At 39.5% G+C, this 24320-nt stretch overlaps 1 protein-coding gene across 13 annotated transcripts in view; it reads left to right on the top strand.

Moving 5' to 3' along the window:
• Window positions 1-2856: 2856 nt before the first annotated feature.
• Window positions 2857-24320, top strand: part of ARHGAP12 (Rho GTPase activating protein 12) — a 58088-nt gene continuing 36624 nt past the window's right edge. For 8 of the 13 annotated variants that reach the window (XM_075212041.1, XM_075212040.1, XM_075212038.1 and 5 more), the window contains exons 1-2: window positions 2858-3017; window positions 13014-13714. In XM_075212041.1, coding sequence (XP_075068142.1) covers window positions 13079-13714 — 636 coding nt within the window. In that variant the 5' untranslated portion in view covers window positions 2858-3017; window positions 13014-13078. Of the gene's footprint in view, window positions 3018-13013; window positions 13715-24320 lie in introns of those variants that run through there. The other 5 variants (XM_075212043.1, XM_075212044.1, XM_075212042.1 and 2 more) reach the window with 2 other exon arrangements.

Genomic DNA, 24320 nt, shown 5'->3' with positions numbered 1-24320 from the left:
ACAGGGCAAATAAATCACAGTGGGGAAATATATGGTACACTGGTAGCAGATATATACATCATCATCATCATTTATTTATATAGCGCCAGCAAATTCCGTAGCGCTTTACAATTGGGAACAAACATTGATAAAACAATACTGGGTAATACCTACAGACAGAGAGGTAAGAGAACCCTGCTCGCAAGCTTACTATCTATAGGACAATGGGAGTTAGAAACACAAGGGCATGTGCTACATCATATTGCACAATGGACCAGCTAGAACGCAAAGGTAAAAGTATTGAGTGGGCTGTGTGTGTTGCAATGTTGGTCAGAGGGTTGTTGTCTTGTGTTAGTTGTGTAGAGGATGGCAATAGGGTAATCTAGGGAAATTAAGATGGTGGTTGAGGAATATCATAATCTTGTCTGAAGAGGTGGGTGTTGAGAGAACGCTTGAAGGTTTGAAGACTAGAGGAAAGTTTTATTGTGCGTGGGAGGGAATTCCACAAAGTGGGTGCAGCCCGGAAAAAATCCTGTAACCGAGAATGGGAGGATGTGATGAGAGTGGAAGAAAGACGCAGATCTTGTGCAGAACGGAGGTGTCGAGTGGGGAGATATTTCGAGACCAGTGAGGAAATGTATGTCGCTGCAATTTTGTTGATGGCCTTGTATGTTAGTAGAAGAATTTTATATTGGATTCGTTGAAATACAGGCAGCTAATGTAGAGACTGACAGAGTGGCTCAGCAGAGGAAAAAACGGTAAGGAAAATCAATCTAGCCGCTGTGTGCAAAATAGATTGTAGGGATTGAAGTCTGACTTTGGGAAGACCAGTAAGGAGGAAATTGCAATAGTCAATGCGGGAGATGATGAGTGCATGAATTAATGTTTTTGCGGTGTCTTGTGTCAGATATGTGCGTATTCTGGAAATGTTCTTTAGGTGTATGTAACATGATTTAGATATAGAGTTGATGTGGGGAATAAATGACAGTTGTGAATCAAGGATTACACCTAGGCAACGAGCTTGTGGGGTGGGATTTATGGTCATGTTGTCAGGTAGGAAGCTTCTGTTTTTGGGTGGGAATATTATTAATTCAGTTTTTGAAAGATTGAATTTGAGTTGGTGAGAAGACATCCAAGATGAAATGGCAGACAGTCAGTAACGCGAGACAACACAGATGGTGAGAGATTAGGAGAGGATAGATAAATTTGTGTATCATCCGCATAGAGATGATACTGAAATCCAAAGCAGCTTATTGGTTTTCCAAGAGAAGTGGTGTAGATAGAGAATAGCAGAAGGCCTAGGACTGAGCCTTGTGGTACTCCAACTGATAAAGGAAGCGGAGCAGAGGTGGATCCAGAGAAATTAACACTGAAAGAGCGATTAGATAGGTAGGATGAGAACCAGGATAGGACAGTGCCTTCAAGACCTAGGGATTGTAGCGTTTGTATGAGGAGAGAGTGGTCAACAGTGTCAAATGCAGCAGAGAGATCCAGGAGAATTAGAAGAGAGTAATGGTTATTATTTTTTGCTGTGATCAAATCATTGACAACCTTGGTCAGCGCAGTCTCTGTGGAGTGTTGATATATACCATAGAGAGCGCACTGGTGATACTGGAGATTGACCTACGGGGCAAATAAATCACAGTGGGGAAATATGTGGTAAGCTGGACAGAGCTATATACCACAGAGACCGTACTGGTGATACTGGAGATTGACCTATGGGACAGATAAATCACAGTAGGTAAATATATGGCATGCTGGTAGCAGATATATTACCACAGAGACCGTACTGGTGATACTGGAGATTGACCTATGTGACAGATAATGACAGTAGGTAAATATATGATATGCTGGTAGCAGATATATTACCACAGAGAGCACATACTGGTGATACTGGAGATTGACCTACGGGGCAAATAAATCACAGTGGGGAAATATGTGGTAAGCTGGACAGAGCTATATACCACAGAGACCGTACTGGTGATACTGGAGATTGACCTATGGGACAGATAAATCACAGTAGGTAAATATATGGTATGCTGGTAACAGATATATACTACTGAGACCGTACTGGTGATACTGGAGATTGACCTATGTGACAGATAATGACAGTAGGTAAAAATATGGTATGCTGGTAGCAGATATATTACCACAGAGAGCACATACTGGTGATACTGGAGATTGACCTATGTGACAGATAATGACATTAGGTAAAAATATGGTATGCTGGTAGCAGATATATTACCACAGAGAGCACATACTGGTGATACTGGAGATTGACCTATGTGACAGATAATGACAGTAGGTAAATATATGATATGCTGGTAGCAGATATATTACCACAGAGACCGTACTGGTGATACTGGAGATTGACCTACGGGGCAAATAAATCACAGTGGGGAAATATGTGGTAAGCTGGACAGAGCTATATACCACAGAGACCGTACTGGTGATACTGGAGATTGACCTATGTGACAGATAATGACAGTAGGTAAATATATGGTATGCTGGTAGCAGATATATTACCACAGAGAGCACATACTGGTGATACTGGAGATTGACCTATGTGACAGATAATGACAGTAGGTAAATATATGATATGCTGGTAGCAGATATATTACCACAGAGACCGTACTGGTGATACTGGAGATTGACCTATGTGACAGATAAATCACAGCAGGTAAATATATTGTACGCTGGTAGTAGTATTACACGACAGTTTTGGTGATACTGCAGATTAACCCACCGTGGCCGCAGAGTACTGTACTCCAGTCCCTGCTCCAACACAAAGCAGTGACGTCTCGGGCGCAGGTTGGCGCGGCCCCGGCAGGGGGGGGTGACGCGCGTCATGGGATGTGGTGGTGACGTAGCGGTCGGGGGGAGGGATCTCAGCGCACACACAGGCGGCTGCGTGTTGACTTCCTCATAGTGGTCACTGTGGCGGGCGGCCGCTCTAACCGCACGGTCTGTCCGCTGGGGGCTTTCTAGGAAGCGCTCTACAGACCCGGCTTCCCCCGGGGTGTTTGCTGCTGAAGGAGGTAAGTCCGGTAGTGAGAGGTAGGGGGTCAGCGGTGGACACAGAGGACTGTAGAGGGGCAGATGGGCGCCACTTACATAGCAGAGGGGCTGCTAGAAGTTACCAGTAAAGGTCAGCATGAGGGGGACCTGCTGATAACTCCATACTGAACTCTCCCACTCCCTGTCCCTTACTTCCTGTGCCCTGTGCCCAGCGGACACTTCCTCCTCCTCTCTCCGTCTCCACCCGGCAGCTGGAGCACTGGGAGTTCACCCTCCACCCATTAATGCCCCAGTTTATCTCCTGTCACCTGTAGTGTCACTTGTGCCGCCCACCTCCTCCTCCACCTAGTGGCCGGTGTACCTGTGGTCATGGTTTCCACTGGCCATAGTCATCCCAGCTACTGTACTTGCCCCTGGACAATGTAATCTCTCTGGGATATCTGCAAATATTTATTCTTCTTATCTTTTTCTGAGTGTAAATTGTGAAGCTCACTGCAGCCTCCTGGGTGTGTTGTAACTTTTTATTTTATTTTATGGGAGCTGTAGATATCTTCCATGACTTTTTAGCTAGTAACTAAAGCTGGGTACACACTACAGAAATTTCAACCAACTTTTTATGCCGAGCGATTTTACATGCGATCGATGGTCCGATCGCTCGGTCCATGGACTGCATACACCCTAGCTTTGCTTAGGATGATAAAGGGAAGAGCGGACGTTCCTTTAGCGACTTTTTACAGCCATGTTGTCGTGAGCAATGACTGTAATTTCGTACTCACTGTTGTGGGTCGGAAGTTTATACACACTACACAGCGGAAACGAGATTGGAACAAAAATATTAAACGGTACGACCAACCAAATGAGGCGACAATCGTCCATTTGGGAAGACTTTCGACCATCGTGTCACTGCGCACACTGACCCGATTTTTGAACGAGCGGTCGTATGTCGGCTGATTTAGCCGATTATTGGATGAAAACAGTGTAGTGTGTACCCAGCTTAATACTAGACCAAAAGAGGATAATACTAAACTTATGATCAGGGATATTACTGCAGCAGGAAGTAATATCTGCTCAAATGAATCGGATGGTTTGATCCACCTGTAGCAAAAGAATAAAGGAGACTTGCTATATTTCTCCTTGAAAGCTGCTTGTGAACCATTATCTCCTATAAAACAATTGTATGATATGTTTATGGCCAGTAGCTGGCTTGTGCCTAGTCCTGTCCTTCACATTCATGCAGTATCATATACAACCCTTTGAATTATTAAGCAAAACAGGCTCTGCAAGGTTATTCTTTATCTTTTTGTATTCTGGCTGTACAGAGAATTTTTTTCCCCCTTCATATTCTCTTCCATTTGTTTGTTATTGTATAACATTTCTACTTCCCTGCATTTTTGTTGAACTTAATTGTACATCTGCCTCTCCTGACAGAACATTCTGTAACTCTTATGTTTTAGTAGTATACAAAGAGATAAAAATAGTTTACTGCAAACTGCCAAGTTATTATTCTTCAGAATCATTTCTTTATAGCCCAGGAATAATTGCAGCAACTGTCTTACTGAGCAGGGTTCTTAACACTTGTAAATAATACATAGTTGTACATAATGTGTATGTGGCTACCCAACTGTACAGCATTACCAGACTGCAAGTAGTTGTCTCGTTTAATTGGAACATAAATCCTGAATATAGTAACTTAAGTGGCTGTATGGGCACAAGCTATAGTGCATATATTATATCTAACAAATAGGATAAAGGGATTTAGCACATTTCTCACTAAGGGGATGTTTGCTGCTTTGTGATTCCAGTCCAAGGTTGATTTTGCTATCCTCTTCTGTCAAAGGGGCTTACAAGGCATTAATGCTGTTAATGCTGTAGCTTCTGGAGGTACTGTATGCTTGTGCTACATGTCATGGACAGGTATCTGTTAAGCAGTGGGGCTAGATTCGGAGAAAAAAAAATGAATGATGAGAATTCCTGACCTGAGGTGCTTTGTAATCTGGAATGCTGTGCAGAGAAGCACTATATACAGGCACATGGAGCTGTAAGCAGCAACATGTGGTGAGAGGGAGGCGTAATCATCAGTGTTTGCTTCAGTTGCTTGGGAGTACATTTCTTTTTCATTGTCAAGTTGATTAACTCTCTCACTGCTGTTGGGAACTTCACTTTGCATTGGTTTAACCTTTTAAAGCATTTGTGCCTCTGAGGCTTTTCCGGTGCAAGTGGCTCACTCGTGCCTTTGTCATAAAGAAAACATTGCAGTTGGTATATAAATTACCGTGTGAAGATTTATTTCACAGACTGGTCATAGTCTATGGAATGTAGTGGTTTGTGTCTCATAACACTGAATGGAAATAGGCGTTAGTCTCATAACACCAATTTATCAGTTGCCACTTATGCACCTTCAAAGTGGAATTAAACAAAAGTATGGTCACTTTAATCCTACAATTTAGGTTTATTCGCTTTTTAGATGGTCATAAATGTACAATTAATGGCATTCTTATTAAATTAGATGGGGGTCTGATATCTCTGCTTTCACTGATGAGGTGTCATGTTGATGAGTCTCAGCCTGGCTTATGTGCCTGGTAGTCTGCAAGCAATGACTATTCAGTGCTGGTCATACATTGCGCTAGTTGTGTTTGTAAACAGGCAGAGGAGATTTGTCTAACATGGACTGTCACAGAAAAATGACTGCGGTTAGCAACTTTTAAATATTTGTTTAGTAAACACTGTTACATTCAAGGAAATTTCAATATACACAAATTTTGAAGATAAATAAGTTAAATGTATGCTCTGCAGCATAGCAATCTTTTTTTCGTGCCGAGTCCAATACAAAACCTAGCTTCTATCGCAAAAGATACCAACTTTTTGTATGTTAGATTGGTATGTATTTTGACATGTGGTTCTACATATGGGGCTTGCTTCCAAATGCATGTTGTCATTCAAAGACTCTGTTTTTAACAAAGGAAAAAAAGAATGGTTTTCGTGTAAAGGAAGGTGTCCTGTTTTTTTTTGGACCTTAATATATCATCCCTTGTTTACCAAATAACAGGGTTACTCCCCTATCCCACAGAAACCTCACTCGATACTTGAATATTTGAGTTGGATCGCACCACGTCCTGCTTGCTTTATCTGCAGGAAAAATGCAAATGATACCAACCATTCATAGCCTTTTAGGAGAGCTGTATTGAAGAGCTGTTAGCAGTGGAGTTCACCTAGAGAGTGCACCTCCAGGTGCTTAGGTTTTAAAGCACTATGCTTCAATGGGCCGCCCCAACATACTTCAGAGTGCATGCTCAGGGGCAGATTAAATTGGCAGCTGGGTGTCACCAGACATCACCTCAATGTCTGGCTGCACGCTTGGCAGGCCAATATGGTAAGGAATCTCTGCTCATTTTTCCTTGCATCTCTGAGACATGAGAGAAAATGAGCAGAGATTTAAGTCAAAACAATGAGGCCATGTGCCTCTGGACTGTTCCAGAGACATATAGTGACATCTCGTGCCAAATTGAATGTCGCCTAGTCTCCAGAAGTGTGCCTTCACATGTGTGAAAGAGGAGCATCATTCACATAAATAAAACCCTACCACCCCTTTCAATGAAACTTTCCATTTTTCTCCTAAAATACTTCTTGATTTAACTTCTTTTAAAAATTATCATAATCATGAGCCTTTGAAGACTGTCTTTACTACAAGTGGCAATGTTGTGTGTGTGTGTGTGTGAAGCATTTTATTATGTTGCTTGATGTGTGCTTGAAAATGTGCATCTCTGCCAAAATACAACGAGCATACAGAGTCCCTTGAAAATGATGGGGTCAGACCCAAAAAATCACCAGCTCTTAGCTGGTTCCAAATTCAAATCTGTTTGCAGAGTGTAAACGGTCAATCTTGGTCAAAATAAAAAACAAAGGGGCATATTCAATTGTTAAGAAGTCCTGCGGCGTTAAAACTATTACAGTTAATACGGCTTCAGCTCGCGGCTCAGGGAGCCGCAAGCTGAAGTCCAGCGAGTAAATTACCGTATTAACTGTTTTTCTGCACATGATTACTGTAATAACGGTAATCGTGTGCGGACCGCGAGATTTTCGGCGTTTCCGCCGAGAATTGAATATGCCCAAAGTGTTATTTTTGCATTTCTTTGTTTAAAAAAAATAAATAAATAAAAAGTGTGTGACAGTTTCCGGGAATGTCTTTACTCCTTCCCGCTGTGTGCAGACTGCTACTCCTCTGAAAACATGGCCGTAGTCTTGCTCTTTAATATTACAGCACCACAGTGAAAATCTAGGCACATTGAGGAGGACAGCAGGTCCAAAGCTGGTTTTGTGCTATGATATTGAGCTTCAGAAGTGAACTTCATTTAATCCTCTGGTGCTGAGATTTGTGGGCAGGTTCGCTCATGGCTTCAGGTAAGGGAAGGCTATACTGTGGACACAGGCTACCACTATTTACTTAATAGTGGAGTTATTTATATTCTGTAGATTTATTTTTTTTTCTCATTGAAGCATCATGCATTTGTAAAGTAAATATAAAATAAATGTTTACAATACGTTTATATTTTGGTACAAACCTTGTTGCATGCATTTTGGATTCATGACTTGTTATCCAGAAGTATTTATAAGACAAGTAAACCAGTCAGCATATTGAATTGCATATCTGCTTTTAAGAGATTGCAATAATAATCTCTCTAGATACCTAGAGATGGTGAGGAGGGCTGCACAGGAGGTCTTGTAATTAAAGCTTAAGTAGAGCATAAGGAAGGATATCATATCAATATGGAATTGGAAGATCACCTGCAACAATCCTAAGTTCAGACCAAGACGTTTGTTGTAGACATCTATGAATCTGACTCTTCATAGCGTTGGGCAATGTATTGATATAGCTCTCCCACAACAAAGAATTGTACAGCCCACATTTCTTTTTCTAACATAGTCTCCACCCAATCCATTAGATAAACATGGAATACATTATCTTTAAATCAGGACAGGAGGGGTGCATCACAGTAAATCCATGATTGTAAACTGGTCTTCTGTGGCACTAATAGCTGAGTCATGTTATATTAATGAGTTTGTCCAATAGTGGACATCTCCTTTACTCCGTTAGCCATTTACATATAACTCTTATTCGATTATTCATATTTACATATAACAGAGGAGCACAGTATTCTATCATTACACTACAGTAGCTCTAAAAAAAACATTCGTCCCCTTCTGGCATGTTTCACATTTAATATTCATTAGATTTATTCAGGAATTCTTACCCCAGATAAACACAAAATACTCTGTATTGTCAAATAAAATAACCAAAGTTTAGTTGCCCATACACAGAAGGTAAACAATTACATATGTATTCAGCAATTTTGCTAAAATGCAACTAAAATAAACTCTGGTGCATTAAGTTGTCTACAGAGGTTACAGAATTGATTGGCGTCCAGCTGTGTACAAGTAATGCCTTCATTGATTTAAAAATAAATATAAATGTCTGTGAGGTGCCACGGTTATCATATTATTCTTTATATAGTGCCAACATTTTATGCAGTGCTTTACAAAGAATGTTTGATTTGCAGCCTAAATTCTCAACCTTGTAAACTCTGCACACACACTCGGACTAGGGACAATTAATTAAATTGTACGTTAAGCCAATTAACATTATGGGGCATATTCAGTTAGCCGCGATGTTCCTCCTCGGAGGTGCATTGCGGCTGCGCACATTGTCGGGTATTGTGGTACTTCAACATCGCGGATTTGTCCACTCGCCTCTATGTGAGGCAAAGAGAGATCCGTGATGTTATATCGCCGCTGAGTGCTTTCACGACCGTTCCGGAGGCACTCCTAGGCTAATTGAATATTCCCCTGAGAAAACCCCATGAAAACACAGGGAAAACATTTAAAAAAAAAAAACCCCACTACATATATAGTTGAGTAGCATATTTTCAAAGATGAATTTCATCATTAAGATAAAAACATTCACGGCAAAGCGAAGAAAAGTTTATTGAAAAGCACAAATTACAGAGACGATATAGCAGGATTTTAAAATACTTAAGATCCTTTGGAGCCATGTTAGGTCTATTGTATGGAAATGGAGGTAATATGGTACAGCTGTCTAGAACAGGCTGGATCTCCAAAACGAAGCATCCATGAGAAGAAGGGTAGTTTAGGGTGGCCACTCGGAGGCCTAGGGCAACTCTGACAGTTCATTTTCCAATTACATTCTATCATCTATCTAGTACATTCTAGAAAATGGTAGCTAGAATCTGATTGGTTGCTATGGCTAACGCCTCCATATTTCCTTTTTTGGAAGCTTTAGTAAATTTACCCCCCCCCACCCCCCTCCCCTAGAGTGAACCTTATGGCCTCGGCACTAGAAACTTAACACTGCTAATCTGCACAATAACACCATCTGTAATGTGAAGCATGGTGGCATAATGCTTTGGGGATACTTCTCTTCAAGGTCTGGAATACTTTACAAAATGAATGAAGCAAGATACCGACTAATTCTTGGAAGATTGCAGTTTGCAAGAGACAGGGCTTGAGAGATCCTTTATATTCCAGCAAGACAGTGACCGTAAAAGCCACATTGGTGTCGTTTAAATACCAAAAAATAAAATGTCATAGAGTGGCCCATTGAACATCCTGACCTCAATTCCAGGCAGGCAGTGGAGTCTGGTTTAGTGAGTCTCACAGTGGGAAATTTGATATCTGCTTGTGCTGATCTGATGTATGATTAGAATGTACGGGCAGCGCTCACCAAGGTGGCTTCTGTACAATGACCAAAAATTACAGTTTGCTATTGATCCCCATCTAGCCTGATGAAACGTAAGCCAGAATGGGCAACAATTGCAGCGTTCAGATGTGTAATGCTGGTAAAGACTTGCCCAAATAGACTTACAGCTGTAGGTGCTTCTACCAAATAGTAAAACAAGATGGTGGATCAACTATTGTCTGTTTTTTGTTTCTTTGTTTTGATTCTTATATAACCACTCTTTAATTATTTTCCATTAATTTGATTGAGTAGTATATGTTGATCAGTGATAAGAATTCCCCAATTTTGACTCCCTGATGTAAGAAGGTAAAGTGGGAAAAATGCTGAAGAAAAACATCACTATATTTTAGAAATATATATGTAGGTATATGTGGACTAACTTGAGGAGCAATTTTTTTAAGTTTATGTGCAAAAAAAACCCAAAAACATCAACATTAACCCTGGGGTAAAAAATGCGTAAAAACAGTACTTTTAACAAATCAAATGGATTTTAATTTTTTGATATTTTAATAGAACGTGTGCTCGTACCTTTACTGTTCTGAAAACATCTGATACTTTCAAAGTGTTGTAATTTATCAACGTTGAATTTTTTTCCCCTAAAAGTCAAAATGAATTTCGATGGTTTAAGCCTTAAAGAAAACATTGCTGCAAAGTTACAAAGCTGTGTAAATCAGGGGATCCTACAGCTTGAAACCACAAAGATGCTTCCTTTTCCTTGGTACCTGCTGTTTTATTTGTTATAGAAACATGGTAAACACCCAAAGGAAACCGTACATGTCTGAAATGTTGCATCTCTTTACATATTTTCTTAACCACAGTCTGCATAATATCACCTTATCTAGTGTTTAGCATCCAAACCAAAATGTCTATTGACTGTCTTGTTAGTGCAAACCACATTTTGTAGCCTACATATGAATGTACTTCTTCTCTTTTTTTTTTTCTTTTTTTTTTCGTCTGCAGTTTATTTTTTATTTTTTTTATGCATGTAGTGTTTTCAATTGTGTACATTTTCTTAGATCTTCAGGACCAGTCTGGTAAATCCCATAAGGGTGGTGGGAGGGACATACTGTATGAGAACCGGTTTTGGTCACTACCAAAAAATCTGTTTCTATATTGTTACCAGGCTCACTTCCAGCTTCCTATGTTCTATTACTTTAGAGATCATCTGGAAAAAGTGTTATGATAGGAAACCTCCTCTGTATTATTAGATATTTTAGAGCAACTCCTTTTAATTGTTTTATTTGTCTTGTTAAAGTACGGTCCCAAAGCCGTATTGTCTGTGGGATGGTAGCATTGGTAACCTGTCTATGTTGAATTATTTGAATGGGGTATGGCCCAAAAAGAGTCTGTTTTATAGCATGAAAACAAGTTGGGTGACATCACGATTACAGCTGCAGGCTTAGACACTTGTATGATTTCTTCATTCTAAAGCAAAGCTTAATATGGGCCAAGATATGGGAATGGGCACAACATGGGGTATGTTGCTAATGAAAAAAATGCAGAGTAGAAATACACACGTGTTGTTTATATAGGAACAATCTGTATTGCATTCTTCAACTTGTACATTAATTTACATTTGCTTTCATAGGGCATAGGTTATATTTGCAGATAATTATGTGATATCTTCTCTGCATGAAAAAGGTCAGAGTTCTGCAGAAAGAATGTTCACATGTTCTGTAGATTATGCATTATTTCCATGTATTTTATGGAGTGTGCTGTAAAGGTTTGCCTTCACACATTTATTATTGGCTTATACTTTGTGTTGCTTTAGTTGTAGTTAAAGGTTATAGACCTAATTGCAAAGTAATAGAATTGTTTCTCGTCCAGGATTATATGGGCTTTTTTTTTTTTAAACACCGATGGGGTTTAGCTTGTCAGAATGTTAGGAATGTGATCAGTCATTCTTAGTCACTGTGTCCCACTGTGCCTTGTAGAACGTTTTGTAGAGTCCAGATTTCCATACTTTCACTGTGTTTATTACAGGTGTGATATAGAATATATACAGTATATTTAATTTTTGTTTTGTTTATTACAAGTTGAATATTGACCATTTTTCCAGATTGTTGTTGCTTCATTTTTGTATTTTTGGGCATCAGCTGCAGGGTCACATCACATTTTCCTTGGAAAATAGATGTTTATTTCTGTAATCCTACGTCCTGAGTCACAGATCTGAATCAATAATTACGTGGCCCTTTCAGCAGCAGTGTTTGTGACTGGTTTACATATTACATTGTTTACTAGACGATCAGAGAAAATGATCTGATATCTCTGCTGTGAACATACACATTTCTTTGTCCTCTTCAGCATCTTGCACATTATAGAATGGCTGTAGTATACCTATATTTAATATGGAAAACTGACTGCAATATAGGTAGCTAACATCCTCACAGCTCTTCTTAAGAGGTGATTAGCATAAAAGTAAGGTTGTTAAAGTGCCTGCCTATGCTTTGACCAATGTGCATTGTGGTAGAGTACGTTTATGAATATAAGATTTTTGTAATTAAATTTACCAAGTTCAAAATCTCAAAGAGAAACAATTTATCATTCAAATTCCAAGTGCTGTTGCTAGCCAAAATCTGATTACATGAAAAAGCTAAGGAAAATGCTAACTAGCATATTGTATAAGTGTATATGATGGTTAAATCAACGCAGAAATTTACGTTGGAACATATGGCAAGAATTGTATTTACCGGTAAATCTGCACCTATGTCTTTCCATTTTCCCTGTCTTTGGCACATGTGAAAGATCTGCTGCTAAATTCTATGTTTTAAGATGCTGTTTCATACTGGATTACATTATTTATCTGATAGATTACAGGTGTCTGCTTTTCTTTAATGTTGTCTAATCTTTAGCTATAAGTGTCGGGCCATAGTACTATGTACATTTCATATTGCGGTCTACTGTCCTATAGCTCTTAAAATAATTGTTTTATATGAGGCAATTTGCACTACAATCCTATCAGCAGTTCCTGCCTTTCCATTGTATCTTCTTGCAACTTTGTTGCTACTGCAAGGTCTTCTGTGAGAAAGTAGTTTTAGTGGTTTTGTTTTTGGAAGTACAGTTTAAAGACTGTCCTTAAAGTTTACGTGTCCCCAAACCACAGAGCAGTCAGTAATTTTGTTGACAAGAATGCAGAGTATCGATTTACTAGAACTCTGGGGTAGGCAACAGTTACAGTTTAAGAATTTTCATTGATCTCCGTGCTCCTGCAATTTGTTTGCTAGATATTTTATGACCTTTCCTTTTCTTATGTTTGTCTCTCTAGAATTTTCAACACAAACTGTCATAATGCTCACGGCTCTTCTAAAGAGGTGATTATCTCAACTGAAGATGGCTGACAAGACTGCCAGGCCGACGCCTGGACCGTTGTTCATTGAGGTAGAATACGATTATGAGTATGAATATAAGAGCAAGAAGATTATAATTAAGCAGGGAGAGAAGTATATTTTGATGAAAAAGTCAAATGAAGACTGGTGGCAGGTAAGAAAGGATGAAAACTCCAAACCAATGTACGTTCCAGCTCAGTACGTAAAAGAAGTTGGCAGAAAGGCGTTGATGCCACCTGTCAAGCAGGGCGTCCTGCCCAACAGTCCTCTGAAAGTCATGCAGGGCCTGCAGAGATCCACAGAGAATGTAAATAAATCTCCAGAACTTTCTAGTTTTGGGAAACCCACTACAATTCGAGATGCCAATCAGAACTTTGGACCCAACAGTAGCCCTGGACAGACAAGAGGACTGACTTTAGATCTGATACATAATAATGGCAAGCTGGGTACTGATTTGCATTCGCCAAAGACCACTAGCAGGAGCCCCTCAGCCATGCACTTGCCTGGTTCAGACTTGGAGATAGAAAAGACCAGCTTTTCCAATGAACACTCTGATTCAGCCGGGGAAAACTCAGAAAAACTTCTAGCAGACTCCGAATCTGGAGATGAGTTGAGCAGCAGCTCTACAGAACAACTGCAGGTAAGATTGTTCTTTCTTTATTCTGCTCTACAACGTAAAGGGGTCATTTCTGGGAATAGTTCTAGGTCATCTCTTCTGCAAATGCCACAACACTTACTGCCTAGGCTCACTTTTTTTAAACCAATGGCAACACTGATCTGGTAGTTTAAGCCCAGTCAGCTGGAGTTAACAGCCAACATGATTCTGGGGCAGCTGTAAATTAGGAGATGGTTGTACAAATACCAGGAGACCAATGGATTTTATGCCTAAAGAAATTGCAAATAGTGCCTAACTTTAAGGAGTCATTCCTGTTGGTCAATGGAGGCATTTTTGCTCTGACTGCTATATTTATGATGCTGTTGCTTTGTTATACTGAAACACATCTTTATAAAAACCAAAGGCCTGGATTTAGTAAATACTGCCCCACGTTTTCCTGTGGCATAAAATTCTCTTTATTGTTCTTTTAATCAGACTATCTATTTGATACATGTTCCAAATGTTCTTAGTTTGTATTGCAGAAAAGTACCCCCAAGATCTGATTACAGTTGAGTTACCAGTACAAAAGAAAAAAAAGTTAATTCTTTATGGTATTTCCATATTCTTTTCCTACCAAACCCAACTCAATTAACTTTAATTGCATTTCGTTTACTATCACAACTACTGGAAACCATTGGTTGAGCTGCATTTTTTTTCTTTTTAAAGCCAAATTACACTTTAATATTTTTAAGGTGTCTATCCAAAGAGAATTAGGGTGAGGAGTATGGTGTGAGTGTATGTAACATTATCGTTTATTTATATATATATATATATATATAGCGCCAATAAATATGTTGCACCGTGTCACAGAGAGTACACGTGGTCACATCAGTGTCTGCCCTGTTGGCGCTTACATCATATATTCCCTGCCACGCACCCACAGGTCCATTCTGCCAGTTTACTTTTGGAAGCTGGTGCACCCGGAAGGAACCCAGGCAAACACGGACATAACATGCAAACTCCACACAGATAGGGCCGTGCTTGAGAATGAACCTATGACCCCAATGCTGGCAATACTAATCACTGTGTCTGAGTTGGTTTATGTATATAATGATTATTTAGTGTCAGGAGAGGGTCATTATATATATACACATGATCTATTCTAAATGAGCTGGAACCCAGATATTCTAGTAATGTTCTCATAATACCCCCCCAATTATCAGTAAAAGACAGTGATAGGCAACCTGATACACGTCAGGGGCTGCATGGCCATCCCTCTTCCCTTATATGCACATTATTCTCAATCTCACTAATAAATTAAAATAATTTAACCCAAGAAAGACACCTACCTGTAGTAACCCATCAACAGGCATTTTAGACAAGTGTTACCCTCTATAGCAAAACCATCTGACAGTAATGCAGGAAAGAGCTGAAGTCACGGTGGATGCTTGTTGACCGTCACTGATTTGACAGTGACAAAGGTGTCAGTCAAGTAACTATAGTGTATGAGAAACATTCCTTATTGGTGATGTCTGAGAATCATCCAGCATATGTACACAATGATCATACACACAATGACCCTATCAATGTTAATTACACACACACTGGTTTCCTGTTTTATTTATCCAATCCCTCCACATTCATCCATCTTCCTCACAGACCTGTATGTGGCTCTAACATGCCCAATATCGGGTGCACATTTTAGATGACCAGTCTCATGCCTACGACACACGTGTTTAATCTGGAGGAGCGCCAGGGTTTTATACGACTGTATAGGTGACTGTGTGACCTCCACTCTAAAGCCTGCATGGTTATATTATAAGGATAATGTATTACTTTTATACAGATGAACTTGCAATGATCACTCCTTAAATTACACAGGAAGCAGTAGAACAGTGCTCATAATACCAGAAATAGGTGCAGGATTGCCGGCTTTTGTATAGCGGTAGGAATGTAGTAGAAGCTAATTTTTTTTTGTATTTTTTTTTTTATAATTTGGGTGTCCTGTTTATCACCTATCTTATCAGATAGAACATTAAGAGTGCTCAAACTTAGTATAAAAACACTTATGTTGTTTTTTTTTTTTTAATTGAAGATCTTCCATTTTAAAACCTTAATCCCCTTTTATAGAATCTCCTCATTATCTTTCCCCTCTTATTTTCTCTGCAGCCCCCCCCTCCCCCCCCCCCTTCCTTTCTCCTTATGGAAACAAATGTGCTTATAATTTTCAGAAAGTTAAGACAGCTTTAAAATGTGTAAATATTGTATGAACTTTAAAGCCAATAACTGTTTAATGCTTAACGCATTTTTGAAATGTGTTTTAATCATCTTGGTCAAAAAAGGAATTTGCAGTAATAGTTTAGGACTTGTTGCAGTACATTACATTGTCTTAAACTCTCCTCTTCTCCGTTGTACTGATCCAATTCTATCGTTCCGCTTGTATGTGAATTTTTCACTTGTTTCTGACATGTATGTGACTTTCCACTTGTTACTTATACATGGGTACCAACATGGAGTCCCATTGATGTCGTCACTGGAGTCTAGTGAATTCATAAGCAACATTATTACAAATGTTGATTCAGAGTCGCTGCTTCCACCGAGTCAGCCATTTTTCTACATCAGTCGTGTTTTAAATGCAGAATAATCTTTTGCCTTCCTTCCTTATAGGTTTTTCTTTTGAAACCTAGTGCACTACACTGCAGGGAAGATTGCAAGTCAATAAACTACTAAAGGAAGGGCAAAGTACAACATTATGTTTATACTACATAGTCACCCAGACTACCGACTTCTGAGCAAGGTGGTCTAAAATAAGTTCTAATGTTTCCTTCACAGTTATGTTAATCAGTGATTTACAATTATCTTTCTACTCATACAGAAAACCTGACCACACCTGATTATTTACATTTGGAGGTGTACAAAGGCACTCCCTCAATAATAAAAGGACTTGATACTTGGCAGTTTCTAAGCTCAGAACATTTCTTCTTGCATTCGTTTAGTGATGCTTTGTACCAAGCCTCTTGTCTTTAAAATGAATTTTTAGAATGCCAGAAATTAAATTTGTTTCATATTTTATCCCGAAAAAACCCCAAGAATGCTTTCATGTTAAACTTGGAATTTGTCAGTCTTTAAAAACATAATTAGACCTTTTTGAAATCTGTATTGTGTTCAGATGTGACAAGGTGGTGATTGTAGTATCCATGATAAGCCAAATATTGTCACATTAGACCACTGCTGTAGGCTTTCCATAGCTAGTCTAGGCTGCCGTTATCAACAATCTTGAGGATTACAGGTAAAGTATATCTAGTTTGGGGAGATACTTTTGTCAATAAGTTATATAACTGGAATTAAATGTATTGAACTGTACATACAGTTCTCTCTACAGAACAAGCAATGTGGCAGAATCTACATATATTAAATAAGGTTCTTTGTGTATGACAATCTGTGCCTCAATGGTTTCCATCTGTTTAAAAATGTAAACGCTGTGAGTTTCTGTTCATGCTCATTCATTCATATCTGAAAAGTGGGTGTTTGCAGCCTCGGACTGGCCCGCCGGACAGCCGGTCAATCCACCGGTAGGCCCAGCGGGGTTGAAGCTCCGCCCCCTCCGTTGTTAGGGCGGAGCTTGATGTTGAACTTTGTTTAGATGGCGGCGGCGGTCACATCTCCTGTAACCACACTACCGCGCAGATGCAGAGAGCCCAGGCGCGGTAGTGTGTTTTTCAGCAGTTTGAGCAGGGGAGGAGGACGTCCTGATATCAACATACTGATCCAAGGTCAGTTTGGTCATCATAGGTTCATGCAACACTGGACGCAATAGACCACGCCCCCTCTGACGCTGCAGAGTTTCCCCGGGTTATCTGAAGCCCAGCCAGTTTGATCGTGGCTGGGATACAGAAGCTGGATACTGCCGTTTGATCGAGGAAACATATGGACTGAAAGATACCTTTTTAACATACAAAATGTGAGTGTTTTTAACCCCATGTTTTAACTTAATAAATAGAGAACGTAAAACACCATGAGATCTTTCTCTGTTCTCTCCCTGGTCTCCCATATGTGCACTCTGGTGAGGAGAAGAAACAGGTTTAGAGGGGAGTAAAAGTACATCGTGGTGGTGCTTTTTGAAGCAAGAGGACACATTATTCAAATACTGTATGGAATAGAAAAGGTCACATTGATGTAAGTTTACCATCTGGGACATCGGTATAGGTGGAACTAGAAGACCAACATCCTTTAATGACTTTGGGACCGTTTTCCCCTTGACTTATTCATTGACCCAATCCTTGTGTTTCTTTACCCTTCCCCCATTTGCGCCCGTCCTTTGATATTTATATTCTCTTTCATACAACACTGGCAGCATACCAGCATATATGGAATAAATGTGACAGGCTTTGGATGGGCTGTATTCTGTTCTTTTTTTTGTTTTTTAAAATTTCCCTTCTCAACAAGCATTCATTGGTGAAGTACGCAACCGTAGTAGCACTGATGCTGTGTGTATGGTCTTTGACGAGTGGCATATTCTGTAAGAGTCCTTAAAAAATAATTATAACAAAGAGTCATTTTAATAATCAGACTGTGTATACAAGATCTGGCAAATGAAGGGTGCTTTTCATGTAGTCTAGTATTCCAATTGCATCCAGTTGAAAATATAATCATTCAGGGTTGTATAATATGTTGGTCTATATTGTATGTTAGTGTAGAAAGGCACATGCATAGGAGAACATAATTATATTTATATATTTTTCCTTTTGCCTATTGTGCATTCTTTTTGATGGTTGTCCTGTTTAGAATTTAGGGGTGATATAGTGAAAGTATTATAGGCATATATCAACCGTATTTAAAATGAAATTAGATGGATTTCACTGAGATTAGTTGAGAATTACAATCACTTGTTTTTTTATGAATTGACTTTTATTCCAGGACATGTCACAGCAACAACAGGTTGGTAACCATTGTACTAAAAAATTAATTGTGCAGTTTATGTCTTCTAATTGATGATGTTATTATTTGGTTTGTGTAGCCCTTGTAATGGCTTTTAATAAGCTCAATACATGATGGGCAATAACAACATATGAGGCGAGGGTTGGAGGTAACCAAATGATGCACTTATCATAAGTAACTGTCTTGGTGCATTAGGAGACGACAGGAGCTGGTACTGGAGTTTCTTCCAAACCACAAGTGTTTTATTAATGGGTCCCATGTAGTTCCCTACCAGTAGAATGGGCAGGGTCTAATGCAAAAGGTGCACATTTAAAATAGTGCTATAAGTTGTCCTCCATAGCCTGACCACACCCCCTTTACTGGCCACACCCACTCCTAAAGTTGGCCACACCCCAATATAGTGGGCCCCTATCACTGAATTCCCCCGGTGGGCCCTTCATGCCCCAGTCCGACACTGGGTGTTTGTACTGTATGATTTGGGAAAGGCTTATAATGCAGCACTTAGCTGTGATGTTTAGTTTCTATAAGGAGACAAAGCAAGCTTCTAAAGAAACCCAAAAATAACCTATTTGTAATATAGATAAATGAAACTTGTATTCATGAATGCAGTAATAACTGCAGGACATGATGATAAATGCAGTGTGGTTTTCAATGTGGTGACAAGTATGACGTTGTGTTACTTTACAAATCTCACATGATCTTTTGAGCTGCAGCGTGCAATCTCTTTACATCAGTGCCTTATCCCCAATAATAGGTCCCAATAACCTTATTGTTTAAAATTTTTTTAAAAGAAAACTGTTTTCTAGAATGAAAACTCACCATAAATAATTTGTCTTGATATGTATAATTACATTAGTATATATAGTGGACACAGATATACCGTAGGGGTGGTTGTTGGTTTTTTTCTCAGCTATCCTAAAACTCCAAAAACATACTGGTAGGTTAATTGGCTGCTAACAAATTGACCCTAATCTGTGTGTGTGTCTGTCTGGGAATTTAGACTGTAAGCCCCAATGGGGCAGGGACTGATGTGAGTGAGTTCTCTGTACAGCGCTGCGGAATTAGTGGCGCTATATAAATAAATCGCGATAATAATAATATCCTAGCAGTGGGTCGTGACCCTGAAGTAGGCCCCCATGATTTCTATTGTGTACCTTAGAAACTTAATATTTCAGTCATTTGTATAATTAGCTAATTTCCTAACCCACAATTTAATGTAAATAATGTATTCAAGTTATAGCCAGCAATAAATTTAATTTAATAGGGTATGAAAAAAAAACCTTAATCTTTTTTTTATTTAAAAAGTTTAGGCTCCTAGGGGTGTAGCGGACAAAATAATACAAACATTAAATCTGCTATAGAGCATATATAGTGCATGGAAGGCTCACATCCAAATAAATAGAAATAAAACACACACAGCTTGAACTAGCCCTAATCCTATTCTGCAATGCTAAACTCGCTTTTTATTTTATTATCTTGGCCCCACCAGCTGTATTTTTGGCTGTTCTCCCAGTGGAGACTGTTGTACACAGAGTACCTGGCTTTGCAATAATCCTGTGAAATGTGGGTAATTTGCACAAAGGTTTGCTTGACCAAAATAATGGGCTTGGTCCTGGATGTTGGCGTTGTTAAACGGTGACATTTGACTAAGGGCAAAGGGTTAAAATGTCAGCCCCAATATAGCTGGCACAATGTTGGCATGAGTGGAGCACTGAAGGGCTAGTGCCAGCCTTCTCTACGGGAGCAGCCCCCATACTTGTTATCATTCAATAATACTCATTGTTCTTAGTGAATCAGCTGTGCAAAATGAACAGTTTAATAAGCTCCTTTTCCAGTCTGCTTTCTCTTCTTTTTTTTTTTTTTTTTTGTCGTCACTAGAACATAAAGTCCCTGAGAAACTCACTGCACAAACTAAGCCTAATGTCTGCGTTTTATTAAGAAAAATAGGGCACTTGTACATACCGGGGTGTGCGCATTTTTTTTCCATTAGTGCTACATTAAAAATACAAGACTCTTCTTTTCCCGAGAGCCTACCCAGCAAAGCTTTAGAATGTTGACCTATTTCAGCTGTACAAGAAAGTTATCAATGCATGGTAGTGATGTGCGGGTTTTATACCCAGCTACATGTAGGTATTTGCATCAGCAGAGTGTTAAACGATGCCTTTATGTTTCTTTAATATTTTATAGCTTGATGAGTGTTTTTCCAGCTCTCTACACATTCTGTGTGTGTTCTACCTATGGATCAAGTTGCATCTACAAACCGAAACAAGTAGTAGAGATCTACGCTCGTGAAATTGTGAAGAGAGTCAGGGATGGGTACATGACACATTCCATGCTGCTACTGTCACGCTCTTACCATAGGCATCTCTAAATGGGACATTGTTCTTAATGAGGCCGGGGACCATAGATATTACATTGGGCTATAATCTGAATGGCTCTGACCTACATAGATCTTACTCAATTTTCTCTTATTGAAACCTATTCTTGCTTATTGGGTTAAATTGAGTTCTCATGTAAAATGGTTCTGGCTGAGCTTTGATCCCTTGCACATACAGACTCCTATCTACGGTGATTAGTTACGGTGATCTCAGAAGTGTGTAGGCTTAGAGCTTCAGCACAGAGGAATGGAGCGGAGGCTCAACCTGTCTCCCTGCTGAGTGTGCCCCATATCCCTGAACACAGCGTGATCCCTGGAGCTCATTACTAGATCTGCACCTCCGCACGTCCTTGAACAGATGGAGACACACTGAGGGCTGGATTCTGTACTCTGTCCTTTCAATGCGACTGTACAGAGTATGTTAAATGGAACAGAACTGAGGGGGCACTCGCCTACTCATAGCTGTAAGAGCGGTATTTCTGTCTTCTATCTGAAATGAAACATGAACTTTATAGCAAAAACACTGCTTTATTTGTAGTAATCACTAAAAGTTTTATGAACATGATTGTGCTGTTTTGCAGTACAGTCTGTGGCATTTGGTCTCTTATTACATAGAAACATAGAATTTGACATCAGGTGAGAACCACTTGGCCCATGTAATCTGCCCAGTTTTTACATATGGTAACTTCAAGCCTTATTTGACCCTTTATTCTATGTAAGGATATCCTTATGTCTGTCCCAAGCATGTTTAAATTGCTCTACTGTATTAGCGTCTACCACCTCTTATGGTAGGCTATTCAATTTATCCACTACCCTTTCTATGAAGTTCCAGTTTCAGTGCATGTCCTCATGTTCTAATACTTCTCTTCCTTTGAAGGATGTTTCCCTAATGTACCTTGCAAAACCCATGATATATTTAAAAGTTTAGATCATACCACCCCCCCCCCCCCATATTCCCTTCTCTGTTCCAAACTATACATGGTAAGATTTTTTTAAAGTTGTGCTGTAGGCCATGCACCATTTTAGTTGCTCTTCTTTGTACAGTCTCTAATGTATTTATATACTTGAGATATGGCCTCCAGAACTGAACACGGTATTCTAGTTGAGGCCGTACCAATGACCTATACAGGGGCATTATTACGTCTGTCTTTCTTTCTGCTACTGATTCCTCTCCCTATGCAACCAAGCATCTGACTTGCCTTCCTCATTGCTTTGTTACATTGTTTACCTGCCTTTAAGTCAGCTGAAATAGTGACTCCTAGATCCCTTTCCTCCTCAGTAGTTTCTGCTCTAGTGCTATGAATACTGTATTTAGCCTTTGGGGTTTTTTGAGACCCATGTGCATTATTTTGCTTTTTTTGACATTAAACTGTAGTTTTACCCCTCCTGGTGTGTCTACCAAGATATGCCAGTTTTCCCATTCATTTCAATGAAGAATGCTTTTCAATGGGTGCAGAAAGCCAATGGAAATGAATGTGAAAATGTGCCGTTAAATGCCACAAAATTATTGTATTTGCATTGCTTTTCCACCAGTCCAATGTTTTCCATAGGGCTGCCGGCCTGTACCTGCTCAGCCAATCACAAACAGTCAGCATGTAAACATTACTTCTGATTTGCTGAGCTTTCTCCATTCATTTCTATGGACCGTGCATTTTACTCCTATTGCAAAAAACATTGCCTATTCAAATGCATGGGAAAAGTGGTGATTTTGTCCAGCAGAGTAAAATTGGCTAAAATTATCTTTTTAAAATTTGATTTTAAATTCACATTCAGTTTGGGAAACGGGTTAACGATTTAGTTATGTGGGCAATATTAATTTCTGAACATTGGTCACCTCTGTATGTGTGATATATATAAAGCTTACATTCTTCTAGTTTTCTATATCACAAGTTCTTTTTCCAACCAGCCACCATGTCTCGTACCTTCTGTCTCTCTGGTTCCTTTTCCCCCTTGGGTTTTTGGTTTGTCTTTATGTAGGCCAATAACTTTAGATGAAGTCCATACTCCTTATATGTAAATATTAATAAGACGCAGACCTTAATACAAAACAGACCGCACAAAGTCCAAACGGTAGAATGAAGGAAGTGTGGTCTCTTCCATGCTTGTTGGTCAGTGGAAGAGGGTGATAGGACCATTTCTAACCCACTGGAGATGTAGTAATGTCTGTTTATTCTTTACTTATTGTGCTGCAAAGTTTCGCATGTTTAAGCTTGAAAAAAATAAGTAATGCTCATTAGTAATTTAAATATGCAGAAGAAAAACGTTCTCTGCAGAATGGCTCATGCCCACGCTTCCACCAAAAAGTGGATTTTTATTTTTAAAATAAATAACGTATCCTGTAACCTTAAGGTGGGGGTCCCACCTTAATGTAACTGGGACCAATGGTCCCTCCAAGTTTTGAATGCGAGTGGAGATACTTTGTGAAGAGTGAAACATTTGGCAGTGATTATGTGACGGGACACAGTTTTTGGTTGGTTTGATCATGCAGAATAATGGGGGTGATTTTATCTGGAGCATCTGTGAAGCGTTGAAAGGCTCTTATCCCACAGGGTGCTGTATTTACTGGACACTTTATTTCTGCGTTGATATAAGTTCTTCTTCCCTCCTCTGTTTCTCCAAAACCTACTGAAAGAACAATGGTTCCAGCACCAATCACAAGGTGGTAGTGACTTCTTCATGAGGGACGGGTCTGTACCCAAGAATGGACCTAACGTTTCATATTGTGTGCATGGTGGTTGATGGGTTAATCATGTAAAATACAAAAAAGTGTAATCATTGGATTTTGCAGAAGAGATCGATTTTAAAGTCCTATTTTGTCTGGCTTTAATTTGTTTACGTTCTAGTAAATACAACTACATGTGGCCAGGATTGGAAGAATCTTTGTCCTAAGGATTTTTATTTTATTTAGACCGTTGGACTACTTTGCTGTTTATCTCTTATTGGAACCAGAAGCGGTTGTGAGTTCCCTATATGGTTTTTTTATATCTGGTATAAGAGGTGTAGGGCTAATCTCAGTGTAAGGGCACAGGGGAACAGAGTAGAAAAGCCAGTGTTCTCCCCAGACCCTATATTGTGGGTGTTCAACCCAGCTGTTTTTACTTGCCATCTGTCTCTTGGTGCCCATCAGAGTCCTATTATAATAGAATAAAGTGTTGTTTCTCCTATTATAACAGTCACTATGTGAGCATTACAGCCCTCAGTGTGTGTTACACCACTGGCCACCAGTCTGACCAGTCCTGGCAGGTGTGGTCAATAACCACCAACAGTTTTCTTTATTATTGCAAAGTATTACACCTGCCCCCACCCGGTGGATCCTTCTTAATGCCACCCAGCTAG

The sequence above is a fragment of the Mixophyes fleayi genome, chromosome 5 (genome assembly GCF_038048845.1).
Source record: "Mixophyes fleayi isolate aMixFle1 chromosome 5, aMixFle1.hap1, whole genome shotgun sequence".
Lineage (NCBI taxonomy): Eukaryota > Metazoa > Chordata > Amphibia > Anura > Limnodynastidae > Mixophyes > Mixophyes fleayi.
Note: the sequence above shows the minus strand (reverse complement) of the source record. Positions and strands in the feature narration are given on the sequence as shown.